Source organism: Abrus precatorius, unplaced genomic scaffold, assembly GCF_003935025.1.
Source record: "Abrus precatorius isolate BTA unplaced genomic scaffold, Abrus_2018 Scaffold9, whole genome shotgun sequence".
Lineage (NCBI taxonomy): Eukaryota > Viridiplantae > Streptophyta > Magnoliopsida > Fabales > Fabaceae > Abrus > Abrus precatorius.
In genome coordinates, this window is record NW_020874439.1 from 22,057,439 (window position 1) to 22,072,809 (window position 15,371).

Consider the following 15,371-nt stretch of genomic DNA (forward strand, 5'->3'; position numbering starts at 1 on the left):
TCAACAAGACAACATATAGTAATAGTAGAAACCATCTCGAGAGTCTGTTGGCAAAGAAAGACAGGGTATCAACTTGTACACCTCAAAGGCATTAAGGATGGGAGGAGCAGCAGATTCTGACGTTGCACCAATGCTAAATGAAATTCTACTTCGGACTGCATCTTGAGGAGTAATGGTGACTGGCTTCATGTATTGAAGAACCAAAGGGTGTGAGAGGACGGGTTTAGAATTAAGGGTGATATTGATAATTCTATTTTGACCTGGTGGAAGTGCCTCAATTTCAGCAAAGTGAAAGTAGACACGATACTCATAATTTGTATCCAGGTCGTCAAACAAAGAACTATAGTCAAATTTCAAGGGGTATGAGACATTTAGTGATTGGGATGCAGTCCTTAATACTTGGGTTGGCAATTTATATGCACTGGTTGAAGGATCCACATCAATTGATTCGTCCAAAGGATGCCAACTATTTGTAACTTTATACTGGTCATATCGCCACAACCGATCATAGACGTCATCTTTGTACCTAAAAGATTTACAATTATTATTGTTGTTGTTTACATTTGGATTCAAGTGTTGTTGGGAAAAAGAGCAACTTTAAACTTTCGTTTTGGCGTAATAGAACTATGTATAAAAGGTCAGGAGATTTTATAATAATCTACAATATTAACTTAAAATGAAAAATCATCCTCCATTTTTCTTCCAATATGATACATGGCAAAGAAATGGTAACTAACATTTATTGTATTTCAAATATTAAAATATTGAGCACTGCCTTTTTTTCTTTACAAAAATTATATTCATATACTTGTATAATATTTTTATATCTTTCTTGCCTCGATTTTCTTTCTTCTCTTTTTATTTTTCCTTGCAATACTACACCATCTATCGCAATTCTCTCTCTCTCTCTCTCGCTATTTCTCTTTTCTTTTTACTTCATATACCCCGAATCGAGTGTATGGTGAAATTATTTTGTTTACGAGCGTTGTGCTGACCACAACCATGAATTGGAAAGGTGATTAGATAAAATGAGTCGGCCCAAATATACTTAGAGCTGTAAAAAGTCCATTTAACCCAGCCTTAATCCTAGTGTATGTGAGTTTGGGCTACAAAATCCTGCGAACCAAAAAGCCTACAAGTTAGAATTAAGGTCAGAGTTTTATAAGTAAAAAAAATAAATTATATGTTTTTAAAAATTTATATTTAAGAAAATTCTATATGAATTGCAATAATTATTAGAATATCTAAGTAAATTTTTATATTATAAATTTTTTTTTATAAAAATATTAAATATATATATATATATATATATATATATTCTCAGGGTCATATTTTATTTATATAAAAATATCTTGTATTCAAAAAATAAAGTCATAGTAAACATATAAAATTAACAATAAAAAATAATACTAAAAAAATTTGTTAAATCTAGTAAATAAAAGTTAATATGTTAAAAAAAGTAAATAAACATTTTCATCATAGAAATTGTAGGCATATAATATTTTATGTTATAAAATTTATAGATGCAAAAAAGTAACATGTGAACATAGTAAAAATTAATGAATGTTTATAAATTTAATTTTTGACTCATCTTATTTAATAAAATTTATATTTAAATTAAAATAATATGTGTTTCTAAATTTTTATTTTAATAAAAAATTTATGATAAAACTTAATATAAAATTTTAAATTACATGCAATATATATATATATATATATATATATATAATATTTAATTTTATTTTATACATTAATTTATTATTTTAAACCTATAAATATACTTAAAATTAACTACACCATAACATTTAAGTAATATAAAAAATAGTATGTATACGATAAATTAAAATACATACTTATATATTACATATAAATTGATAAATTAAATAATAATTTAATTTTTTATTTATAAGTTGATTTATTTAAGTATTTATTAATTATTAAATTTTAAATGTATATTAACAATTATATTTTTTTAATAATAAAAATCTATCTATACTTATATATCTATATAAAATTTATTAAAATTAATTATTTAAGATTCTACGTATTTATATTTATATTAAAAATAATCATACCATGTATAAACCTAAGCTATAATGAATTTACAATTATTAAAAGTCATTAAAAATATTTAAATATACTAGAATTGATTAAATTTATTAAAATAATTATTAAATATTATTTTATAATATTATTTTATCATTTAATTATTGTTTAGTTAAAAATATTTAATACTAATTCTTAATTAAAATAATAAATTATTAATATACTATATTAAATTTAATTAATAAAATTAAACAAGTGCAAAAACTAAGTTTAATTTAATTTTATAACATAATTATATTTAATATTATTTTTATGATAAAATTTTAATATATTGAGTATATAGTTTTTTATTTTTAAAATTAGTTTTTATATTTTAAATATAATTTTTAATTCATTTAAATAAAATAATTTAATAAATATTATAAAAAATAATATAATAATTATTACTTCCTTTATAAAATAAGTGGGTTAGATCATCTCTAACCTTGTCTCTAACTCACTATTATTTTTATTTTAAGGCTTAGAGCCAGCGTAAATCCACTAAATATAAGATTTAAAAAAAAAAAAACAGGTCAAAGCTTTAGTTTATTTTGATAACTCTATTAATATACTCATTAAAGGGTAGGACTTAAATAATTAAATCTAAGGAATGACTCAAATAAATTTGAATTTTTTTTTAACCCAACTCCATTAAAAACTAAGTCAAGTGCCAACTAACCCAACTAAGCCCACTATCTCACATGATCGATCGACGTAGGGTAGTGATTTTAGAAGTCCGAATAGTCTGTCAGTTGTACCAATATCATGTCTAAATTTAATGAGCAAGAGATTATTTTTATTTGTCTCAGTAACAATTTGTTAATTTTTGTTATAGTAGCAGCAATGAGAGAAAAACTCACGTCCACTAACTCATCATGGTAAGGGGTTGATGATATTACCTGGAGTAAACAGGCTCTCCATGGAAGCCAACATCGATCCTTGTCTGGTGATCCAGTAGCGGTTGTGAAGTAGTACTTGACATTGTCTGATAAATGGAATTGTTCAAAGGGCGTAATTCCAATGTAGAAATGTAAGGTATTGTTGGTCCAGTCCTTACAAGACACAATTGTATAGTGTCACTTGAGGGAGTGTGAATAACCTCGGCAAAGTCGTAATTGTCGTCCAGATCTACATTTATTGTGTACCAGTAATTGACCCCAATGTACAAGTCGAAAGATGAGGTTTCATTTTTGGAGTCATAATTTCCGTATGAAAAGAAAGCTCTGATTAAATAGTTATTATTTTTGCCTTGTTTAGGTTTAGGGTGTAGCAGTTTCTGTCTCCCTCTGGAAAGCTTCTCAGTGTATTCAATTGTTTCCCAAAGTCGCGATCCACACTTGATGAAACCATATGATTTTTTCCTGTTTCCACAAAATCTTCGTCTGTCTGATACCAAATTCCAGTTTCCGGATCCAAGTAATCTCTGGGTGATCCACAATCTATGCTTATGAAATCTATAAAATATGTATGTCAGATAATATGAATGTGAAAGTAGAAGAGCTACGTTGGAAAAATGTTATTTGCACGAGTTCAGATTAAATTAATAGATCTGCACATCTAAAATCATCACTATAATAATAAAGACTTATATGTAGGTTTGTGTAAGTAAATTAATTTTATATAGCTTTGCTATGAGTAATGATTAACAAAATAAAAAAAAATTCAAAAATATACTATTTAATATTATTAAATAAGAATTTTTTGTCTTTTTAAAAAATAACTAATTCATCAAGATAAATAAAAAGTAATTATATAAAAAGAATTTAACAAATAATATATGTGAAAATGAATCTTTATTTTGATAATTTTTAAAAAAATATTTCTTTTATAAATAAGACCGGAAAAAGTATTTTATATAAATAAAAGGATGACTTATTGACAGATTCTAAATAAAGTATTTTTATAATCACTTAAATATCAAATATGAGTTAATCAACCTTATGGTACCATGGCTTAAAAAAAATACCGACAAAGCTTGAATTGATGAAAAGAACTTTGCATTTTAGATAGTGGACTAGTTATAAAACATGTCTTAAAGAATGGTATTTCTCATATACCATGTTGATTAATAGTTCATCTTATTTTAGTTTCAGTGTTTGTTGATTAATATAATATAATCATTACAATTTAATTTTTCATTATAAATTTAAGGGAGTGATGAATTAAGAAGCATCAAAATAGAATAACTCTTTTGCTATTACAATATTTTTCCCATTCCAATCTCTGTTTCCCACACTCATCTCACACTTAAAAAAATGGAATTCTTAAATGAGTGCTGTAATAAGAATTGAAATAACAATATCTAACCTATCTTTTTAAACCGTTAGTTGAATTTCTATTTATATTGTAAATAAAATAACAGTGTAACAATACCAAGGTAAATTATATATATATATAAAAGAAACATATTAACTATTTTGATCGTTAGCAATTCAAATATAATAGCCTATTAAAAGCTTTTTTTCACATGATGTTTCTAAACAATGACACGTGGATTTGTTGAATTTAAAAGGTTTCATGAATAACTTAAACTCGATTTTTTTAATAAAAAGACTGACTTATTTATAAAAATACTAATAAGATAATTTTTTGTCAAAAAAAATTAACTTAACGCTTTTAATAAATAAACATGACTTAATTTAGGTATAATACGGGTCAAGTCATGGGCCTTTCTACGACTCACTTAACTTATTTCTATCTCTAATTTTAGATATCATTTCAATTCTAATTCTTGAACAAAACTTAATAAAATAGATTTAACAAGTTAAAGAAAAAAGTCAACAATATACATAATTTGGATGCGAAATAGAAAACTAAACAAATTAGCAATAAAACTCAGCATTTTGCATGGATATACTCGAGACAGTGTACATCAATGTACTCAAATGCTCCTAAAATTTGAGCCAAATTAGTACTTAATTAGTAGTAGATACCTGGATGGTTATCGTCGGTAATTTCTCTTCCAACAGGTTTAGTCTAGTCTTGAGTTGGCGTGAGTAATGAAAATTGGAACCAAGACAAACCATAGCCATGTGTTTAACTTTGAGGAGACAATCCATTGTGGTCCTATTTCCATGCTTTATGCAATGCACGTGAGCTTATGCAGCGAGAAGAATGACGAACATGAACTCACCAAAAACTTTATTCAAAGCAAAGTATCAGCTATCATACTCTGTGAGATATGTTGTTAGGCTTATATATATGTATATAACAGTGTGCTTTTGAACAGCTAGTTCTTATTGTCATATCATCGACTGGGTCAAGAGATTCGTTTCTTGACTACTGTGCGTGTTGCAAACTTCATTTGCGTGTCCTGAGGGCGAGTGTGATAATCTTCTGTACTGAAAAAATTTAGAGAAAAAAGAATGATGTGTATGGGTTTCAAAAGTACTCACAGTTTCAGTTTGCTTTACTAGTTTTATTACAATAAAAATTTGATATTACATATGATATTGTATATTCATTTTTTTTAAGTGTTCATGAATACGATATTGATTGCTTTTAGTTTGCTTGAATAGATTTTTAATATTATTAGACAGTTGGTTAGACTATTGATAGTCAATTTAGTCGCCATCATGAAAATGATAATTTTTTTCCTCAATCTTGTTTCTTTATTACTTAAAAAGTTCTTCAATATATAAAAACTACAGTACATTGAGTCTCTTTATATATTCTAATTTTCTTTATTTACATATAAAATTTAGTTTGATTGATTTAATACATTATTTCATGTAATAATAATTGGTTTCAGAAATGTTAAATCGTAATTTAAGGAAACTTATTTTATCTATAATATTAGAATAACATGTAATGGACCGAAATTCAATATACCATTTTTAAGAGTACTTGATTAAAATGATCATGATTATTTTGTCAAAGATTAGGTTATATCTCTTAATTACTGAAATGTAGTTGTTAGTTACCATCAAAATATTGTCACAATCATGAAGTAGATGTGTCTGCCCAACTTTAATTTGAAATATAGCAGCATTATTCAGGTAGGAAACTAAACTACTTTTCCAGGGATTAATTCTCAAAATATCTAGCAGAAATTAAGGAGAACAAGAAAATACTTCCTTTAACTACAGGCTCATTCAGACCCAATTTACTCCCTTAATTATCATTGAATAAAGGATTATAATGACAGAATAAAAAATTAATCTAGCGGGTGCAAATAATTCACGGTTAATTTCGAACAAGTGTCTAATAGAATTTGAATCGATTAAGTGTATGTTTGGTTTGAAAGAACTTAAAAAACATTATTTTCTAAAATAATCTATTTCCATAAACGCATGTTAATTAGTATTACAACTAATATAGATAAATAAATAAAAAAGACAAAATTTAAACAAGTTTCTTATTTTCTTACACTCACATTCTCAGGTCAAATAAAGACAAGTGATAATGAAGGTTATTTAATATTGAAAATATATTCACCTATCATTATTTGATTTGAAACTAGCTAGATGATAAAAATAAAAAAGAAATTGATGTATGGTAAGTTTTTAATAATTTAATAAAATATTATTCATTAATTTTTTTCACCATGTATATCGTTAACCAGACTTTAGAGGATGGTTATAAACTAAACCTGATCATATTTGACATCAAATAAATTTGTGAGTTGTATTTATTAGTGATGGATCATGAGAATAGAGTCCAATTGAACATATGAAAGTTGGTGCTAGTTGCTATCAGCAATTACTAGGTTGCCTTCAGTGGACAGATGAGGCAGAGTCTTCCATTTAGTTGGATTTCATATCACAGCAACATCACTCTTCAGTTTCATTACCAAGTCAGTACTCAATCACAAGACTGTGTACCAACCAGTAATTCTTAGCTGGCCGGAATCTACTGCCAGGTTAAACTAATGACTATACTATAATATTATTAATGCATTAAATTTAATAATATTATATATTTTTTTAATAAAAATTTACTATTCATAACTTCTTCTTGTGTGTTGTCAATTTATGTTGACAATTTATAATACGTAAACTTATTTAAATTTCAACAGATATTGTTATAGTTCTTAAAATTATAAAACAAGGGTAGTTTTAATATTTAAATTACAGTAGTTTTGACTCTAATGTTAATTGTTATTTATAATTATAAAGAGTAAATTAATATATTGATCAGTACACATTCATTTATTTATTAAAAAGTTCTGGTCAACGGCTCACACCAGACAACACACGTTCTGCAATGGGTACAGAATATTAATATACGCTGGTTGCTGTAGTTCTGAGACAACACGATAAAGACTCCTTCAACAAAGCGTTTGGTGAATTTATGGGAAAATGAATGCAGGTTAGGTCTTCACATGAAGTATCAGTTCTTTTTTTTAATTCATTTTTGCTTGCATAAGAGAATGTCACAGTAACTTTTGCCAAACGGCAAATTCACATGTTTAGGATTTGAGTCTGTCTCCTCCAGCAGGAGTTCCAGCTTTTCAACTATTTAAAAAGTTTGATAATATAAATATAATATAAAAATTATAATTAATAATATTGAAATAAATGTAAAATCAAATATGTCAATGTTATTTCAATGATCTAGTGATGGGTCTTTGCTTTTTCTTAATACAAGCAAAAATGACAATTGTAGTGTAGCACAATTTTTAAAATGTTGACTACTCCCATGGCTCTTGTAATTAAAAAATAAAAATGATGGAAAACTTAACCTTTAAAGTTATATATTCCTCTTCCTTTCAAATTTGCAAACTTACTACCTCTCAAGAGAACTTTTTCCGCTAATTGATGGTGCCACTGAGGATTCAATTGATGATGAACAATCAAGATTCTCCATGGGAAAACATTGTTTTAATTCTATCATCACTTCGTTCATTGTTGGCCTCTTAATAGAACTCGGAGCTACACAAGCCATTGCTACATCTACCACTTTACTTGCTGTCCCAGTGTCATATGTTCCTTGTAACCTTGGATCCATTATAGTATCAATTTCACCTTCATCTTCTAACATGGAATTCACCCATTGAACTATGTGTGTGTTCTCATGGTTTTTGAAAATAGCAGGGTGCCCCGTGATTATCTCTAACAGAACAATTCCAAAACTATAGACATCACTTTTTTCAGTCAACTTGTTTGTTTTGTAGTATCTGCATGACAAACAATTAATGTAGTTACTTAATAAGTGTTTTTATGTTTTTTAATAAAAAAAATTATTTGTAATTTTTGAACCGAAGAACACTAATTAAGAAATTTCTAATTGTACTAAAAAAAATGTATTTTCTTAAACTTAGTTGTATGCACACTAAAGTTAAAATGGTAATTTATTACTTACTCAGGATCAAAGTATCCTGGGGTGCCTGCAACTTTTGTTAGCACATGGGTGTCACATTCATTTGAAAAGATCCTTGACAATCCAAAATCAGATATTTTAGCATTGAAATTTTCATCGAGTAAAATGTTACTAGTCTTGACATCTCTGTGTACAATTGGAGGCTTACAACATTTATGAAGATACTCCAAGCCTGCATGCAGATAGAATAGTAATGTTGTTAAGCTTGAATTGGTTCAACACAGACCAATACAACTTTTTTCCCCTTTCCTCACCTATTGCGGAGTCCAGAGCAATTTGAAGTCTCTGGTTCCAAACTAGGGAAAATTGATTTTTATCTGCATGAATATTGTAAGTATTGAGATTCAAGACCTTGGTCAATAAAACACAAACAAACAGACATGCTATGAAAGAGGAGAATAGTCACATAAGTGATATGCAATATATACGATTTAATTTTAGAAATGTAAGTAGTTAGTATAGTTATAGAAAAAATTAAAGGAATTAAAAGATCACACAGTATTTTATTTTATTTTGAAAGATTTGCATAAGAAATAAGGATTATAAGACTTTAAATTTTTTTTTATATATAAATATTATAAACACATGAAACAAAGTGAAAATAATGTCATTTATGCAATTATTGCTAAAATCAAGTTCAAATATTATCATCAGTTTCCTGAATTAATTAAGCATTCACAAAAAGTGTCATTTTATAATGACAATAAAATGTAAAATTATTTTGCAAAAGAAATTTGAAATTAATCTGTAATATGAATAAAATAATGTGCAGCACAATTTTATAATCACTAAGACTTAACATTTATATAATTTTTACATAACAAACGTTAAACAGTGTCTTAATAGTTCTATTTACGAAATTTAAAGTAAAATTTGTTTATAAAAATGTGTGAAATTAATACTCTCTTCATAATTTTTAATGTACCCTCGACATGATATTTACTAAAAATATATAATATATTAATTCTTTAACCAATCACAGGATATTAGCAAGACTCTTCTAACTAAAAATTTAAAAATGAAAAGTATTTTCAGAAAATGAAAATAGAAAAATGAATCAGAAAATAATTCTTACCTGAAAGATGGTCTGCCAAGTTTCCATTGGGCATGTATTTATAGATGAGTGCCGAGGCTTCATTGCAATATCCAATTAGAGGAGTCAAACACTTTTGATGTACTCTAGTGAGAATTTTTGCCTGCAGATCAGAGTTAATATTCCTTCATCTTAAGAGACTTGAACTATTGAGTATAGTGAGAGTTTAAGGGAATCAATAATTAATACAAATAATACCTCTGTCTGAAATTGCTGAAAACCTTGAGTTGAAGGAGAAAGCATCTTCACTGCTACTTGTCTTTCACCTATGCAACCATAGTAGACAGTTCCATATCCTCCTTTACCCACCACCCTCTCTAAGTTATTGGTGATACTTAGAATCTCCCCGTAGGTGACCTCTTGCGTATTTGAGTCCACATAATCAAATGTGTTGGAACAACTCAACTTGTTCACATCTTATAGAAGAAAACATAGTACTACTTGGTTAATACACTTTTGTTAGCATGTTAAATAGAATAATAAGAGGGATAATGTATATAATTGGTTAAACTTTATTCAAAATTTAAAAAATATTAAATTAAAAGAAAAAGTATGATCACATAATTTATGTATTTTTTAATAAAATTTAATCGATAACAAAGCATGTATTAAAAATAATGTTATTAACATTTCTAAAACAACGAAGAGTAAGAAAGTTATTCAATTTCTTTTTGATTTTATCAATTTTTAACAAAATTTCAAAGATGATATTTATATATATATATTTGAAAATATTTGGCCAGTTCATGATTTTGTCATGCAATTTTGTACCTCCAAATCAATGAGAGAAGTTGTTATATCGTACCTTGTAGTTTTCTTCTAAAAATAAAGGGTGTTGCTGTCAAAAGTATGAAGGCTCCCACAAGTGATACTACCAATGGAATCATTACCTTTTTTCTCTTGGCCTTGTGGCATGAAGTCGAGGTACAAATATTTGGATTTCCCCCAAAACTAACATATAAAACTTACATGTGGGTTAGTAGTTAATTGAACTAATAATATGGAATGAGTCTGTATCAATTTTCTTAAAATAAATACATAATTTCTTATTTTGCATTTGAGAACTCGCATTTTAAATTGACAAACTTTAACTTTGTATGTGTTTCAACTAGTTTAGTTGGTGAACAAATAAGCAAAAACGAAAGTAAAAGTCCAAAACATTTCATGAAAATCTGCAGAGTTTTTCCTCTCCTTCAGGAAATATACAATATAAAATATATAAATTGTTTTACGGTGTTAAAATAATAAATGATGTTAAGTGGAGAAATTAAATTTTTAATATCCTTCTTTTTACATATTTCGCTCATCAACTGGTATAACCATATGAACATATTTTACAGCATCGCAGTTACATCAATCAACAAATCACAATTCGTAATATTGTGGGGGTTATCAAATGAATGAAAAGGAAGGCTACAATTGAACCAAAGAATAGAAAATATTTTACTAGAAAACCTCAATTGCAGAGTTGTATCGGCCTTTTTCTTGAGAGCCTTAGGAATTGGGCCTGAAAGCTTGTTCCCTGTGAGATTACTGCAAAGACAGTGAAATATATATTACCCAAGTGCCTAACAGGAAGGTAAGAACTAAGAAGTTAAAAGTCACCAAACTTACAGTAATTTTAACTTGGGTAATTCTGCCAGAAATTCTGGCACAGGTCCTTCTAAATAGTTATTTGACAAATCCCTGGAACATTGTATCGCATTATGGATTAAATTCAGGTGGGTAGATTACAGAAAGGACAAAAAATAGATACAAAATTATGAATACTGTTTGTTCTATTCTTGAATTAAAATTACTATTTCATCTGGTAACTGCCATTAATTTAGTTACTGAGATGAAAGCAAAAGATAAAAATTGAAGAACAATATTAAGTGTCTATAATATTATATCTACGTTTTTTTTCCTTATAATTAGGAGCTGTCGCGTAAACTCGTAAACAAAATGCTGGCATAATGCTGCCAGCGAGGCTTCTAATGACCCAATGCTTTATTTATATAATATTGGAGCACAAAATGAATCAGCCACAACAATAAATACTCACAGGATTTCTAGTTCTGTAAGATATGAGAATGAAATATTTATCTCCCCTGTCAATTTGCTTGAGCTCAAGTTCCTGCTCGTATGTTTGACATGAATTCAACAAGTCATTTGAACCAAAAGTACAAATAAATGCATAACACATGAAAAGAAGAAGAAATTAAATTTATACACACTGTTTGGACAATGTGTGGTGCTATAATCTTCCACTAGCATTAAAGTGTTACGGTGATGTTAAACACAAGTAAATTTTTTTTTCTTCTCTCTTTTTATACGTCTTTTCTAATAGCATTAATCACCCTTTGCACCCTAGATGGTATATAGAGTGACTTGAAGAAGCTTAGTACTCACAAAGCTGTGATCCTGGGATTGGTGTCAGAGTTGCAAGTGAGACCCTCCCATGCAAATTGCTTTGGAAGACACGGGTCCCCTTGCCAATTCAGCCAAGTGATATGGTAGGCGCTTTTAATGTCCATAATAGCAGCAGCTAAAACATAATGAAAAATGTTAGTAACAGGCTCTTTTAAACAGTTAATTCTTCAACAAGACAACATATAGTAGTCGTAGAAACCATCTCGAGCGTCTGTTGGGGAATAAAGACCGGGTATCAACTTGTAGGCCTCAAAGGCGTTAAGGATGGGAGGAGCAGCAGATTCTGGCGTTGCACTAATGCTAAATGAAATTCTACCTCGGACTGCATCTTGAGGACTAATGGTGACTGGCTTCATGTATTGAAGAACCAAAGGGTGTGAGAGGAAGGGTTTAGAATTAAGGGTGATATTGATAATTCTATTTTGACCCGGTGGAAGTGCCTCAATTTCAGCAAAGTGAAAGTAGACACGATACTCATAATTTGTATCCAGGTCTTTAAACAGAGTGTCATAGTCAAATTTCAAGGGGTACGAGACATTTGGTGATTGGGATGCAGTCCTTAATACTTGGCTTGGCAATTTATATGCACTGGTTGAAGGATCCACATCAATTGATTCGTCCAAAGGATGCCAACCATTTGTAACGTTATATTGGTCATGTCGCCACAACCGATCATAGACGTCATCTTTGTACCTAAATGATTTACAATTATTATTTGTTGTTTTCATTTGGATTCAAGTGTTGTTGGGTAAAAAAGCAACTTTAAACTTTCGTTTTGGCGTAATAGAACTATGTATAAAAGGTCAAGAGATTTTATAATAATCTACAATATTAACTTAAAATGAAAAATCATCCTCCTTTTTTCTTCCAATATGATACATGGCAAAGAAATGGTAAATACTGACTAACATTCATTGTATTTCAAATATTAAAATATTGAGCACTACTTTTTTTCTTTACAATAATTATATTCATATACTTGTATAATATTTTTATATCTTTCTTGCCTCAATTTTCTTTCTTCTCTTTTTTTTTCTCTTATCATACCACACCATCTATTGCAATTTTTTTTTTCTCTCTCTTTTTCTATTTCCTTTTTCTTTTTACTTCATATACCACAAATTGAGTGTATGGTGAAATTATTTTGTTTAGGAGAGTTGTGCTGACCACAACCGTGAATTGGAAAGGTGATTAAATATAATGAGTCGGCCCAAATATACTCATTAAAGGGTACGACTTAAAGAATTAAATTTAAGGATGACCCAAAGAAATTTGAATTATTTTTAACCCAACTCAATTAAAAACTAAGTCGAGTGCGAACTAACCCACTATTTGCTAATAACAATGATTTTAATGATATTATTATTAATGCTGTCTCACATGATCGACGTATGGTAGTCATTTTAGAAGTCCGAATAGTCTGTCAGTTGTACCAATATCATGTCTAAATTTAATGAGCAAGAGATTATTTTTATGTCTCAGTAACAATTTATTAATTTTTGTTACAGTAGCAGCAATGAGAGAAAAACTCACGTCCACTAACTCATCAAGGCAAGGGGTTGATGATATTACCTGGAGTGAATAGGCCATCCATGGAAGCCAACATCGATCCTTGTCTGGTGATCCAGTAGCGGTTGTGAAGTAGTACTTGACATTGTCTGATAAATGGAATTGTTCAAAGGGCGTAATACCAATGTAGAAATGTAAGGTATTGTTGGTCCAGTCTTTACAAGACACAATTGTATAGTGTCACTTGAGGGAGTGTGAATAACCTCGGCAAAGATGAAATGATGTTGGTCCTCATTTATTGTGTGCCAGTAATTGACCCCAATGTACAAGTCGAAAGATGGGGTTTCATTTTTGGAGTCATAATTTCCGTATGCAAAGAAAGCTCTGATTAAATAGCTATTATTTTTGCCTTGTTTAGGTTTTAGGGTGTAGCAGTTTCTGTCTCCCTCTGGAAAGCTTCTCAGTGTATTCAATTGTTCCCCAAAGTAGCGATAGCTCAAGTGCACACTTGATGAAATCATATGATTTGTTCCTGTTTCCACAAAACCTTCGTCTGTCTGATACCAAATTCCAGTTGCCTGATCCCAGTAATCTCTGTGTGATCCACAATCTATGCTTATGAAATCTATAAAATATGTATGTCAGATAATATGAATGTGAAAGTAGAAGAGCTACGTTGGAAAAATGTTATTTGCGCAAATTCAGGTTAAATTAGTAGATTTGCACATCTAAAATCATCACTATAATAATAAAGAGACTTACATGTGGGTTTGCGTATGTAAATTAATTTTATGTAGTTTTGCTATAAGTAATGATTAACAAAATAAAAAATAAAGAATATTTAAAAATATACTTTTTAATATTATTAAATAATATATTTTTTATTTTTTAAAAAATAACTAATTCATCAAGATAAATAAAAAGTAAATATATAAAAAGAATTTAACAAATAATATATCTGAAAATGAATCTTAATTTTTAATAATTTTAAACAATGTTAATTTTTTTTTTTATAAATAAGATCGAAGAAAATATTTTATATAAATAAAAAGATGACTTATTGACAGGTTCTATATAAAGTATTTTGATAGTCACTTGAATATCAAATATTAGTTAATCAACCTCAACCGTATCATGGCTTAAAAAAATACTAACAAAGCTTGAATTGATGAAAAGAACTTTGCATTTTAGCAAATTTGATAGTGGAATAGTGATAAAACCTGGATGCGTGAAATGGAAAACTAAACAAATTAGCAATAAAACTTAGCATTTTGCATGGATATACTCGAGACACTGTGCATCAATGTACTCAAATGCTCTTAAAATTTGAGCCAAATTAGTACTTAATTAGTAGTAGATACCTGGATGGTTATCGTTGGTAATTTCTCTTCCAACAGGTTTGCCTAGTCTTGAGTTGGCGTGAGTAATGAAAATTGGAACCAAGACAAACCATAGCCATGTGTTTAACTTTGAGGAGACAATCCATTGTGGTCCTATTTCCATGCTTTATGCAATGCACACGAGCTTATGCAACGAGAAGAATGACGAACATGAACTCACCATAAACTTTATTCAAAGCAAAGTATCAGCTATCATACTTTGTGAGATGTGTTAGGCTTAGCATATATACACACATACATGTCTTTAACACTGCTTTTGAACGGCTAGTTCTTATCGTCATGTCATCGATCGATTGCGTGTTTTAAACTTCATGTACTAAAAAAATTTAGAGAAAAAATAATGATGTGTGGATTTCAAAGCTCAAGTCAATGCGTGGAGTTTATCCTTTTTATAGAAAATAAAAAATTAAATATTTACGATATTAAATAATATATTTGGTAATTTATATATTTAATAAAATTACTAAAAAATATTAAAAAAATTAATAATTAATACATTTTAAATTAAAAATGACCAATGGAATATTAAAATAAAGTGATAGAATTTTAAA

General features: G+C 28.5%; 1 protein-coding gene and 1 pseudogene across 1 annotated transcript; both read right to left on the bottom strand.

The window, feature by feature from the left end:
* LOC113851015 lies at positions 1 to 5,144 on the bottom strand (annotated as a pseudogene).
* A 2,668-nt stretch (positions 5,145 to 7,812) lies between these two features.
* LOC113851016 (probable LRR receptor-like serine/threonine-protein kinase At1g51880) lies at positions 7,813 to 14,923 on the bottom strand. The gene is made up of 12 exons (XM_027481508.1): positions 14,782 to 14,923; positions 13,484 to 14,045; positions 12,111 to 12,604; positions 11,891 to 12,026; positions 11,544 to 11,615; positions 11,114 to 11,185; positions 10,955 to 11,032; positions 9,698 to 9,899; positions 9,482 to 9,602; positions 8,661 to 8,723; positions 8,389 to 8,578; positions 7,813 to 8,203 (listed from the first exon to the last, which is right to left on the bottom strand). Exons 1-12 carry the CDS (start codon positions 14,921 to 14,923, stop codon positions 7,813 to 7,815), a joined length of 2,523 nt encoding a protein of 840 aa, XP_027337309.1.
* Between the last annotated feature and the right edge of the window lie 448 nt (positions 14,924 to 15,371).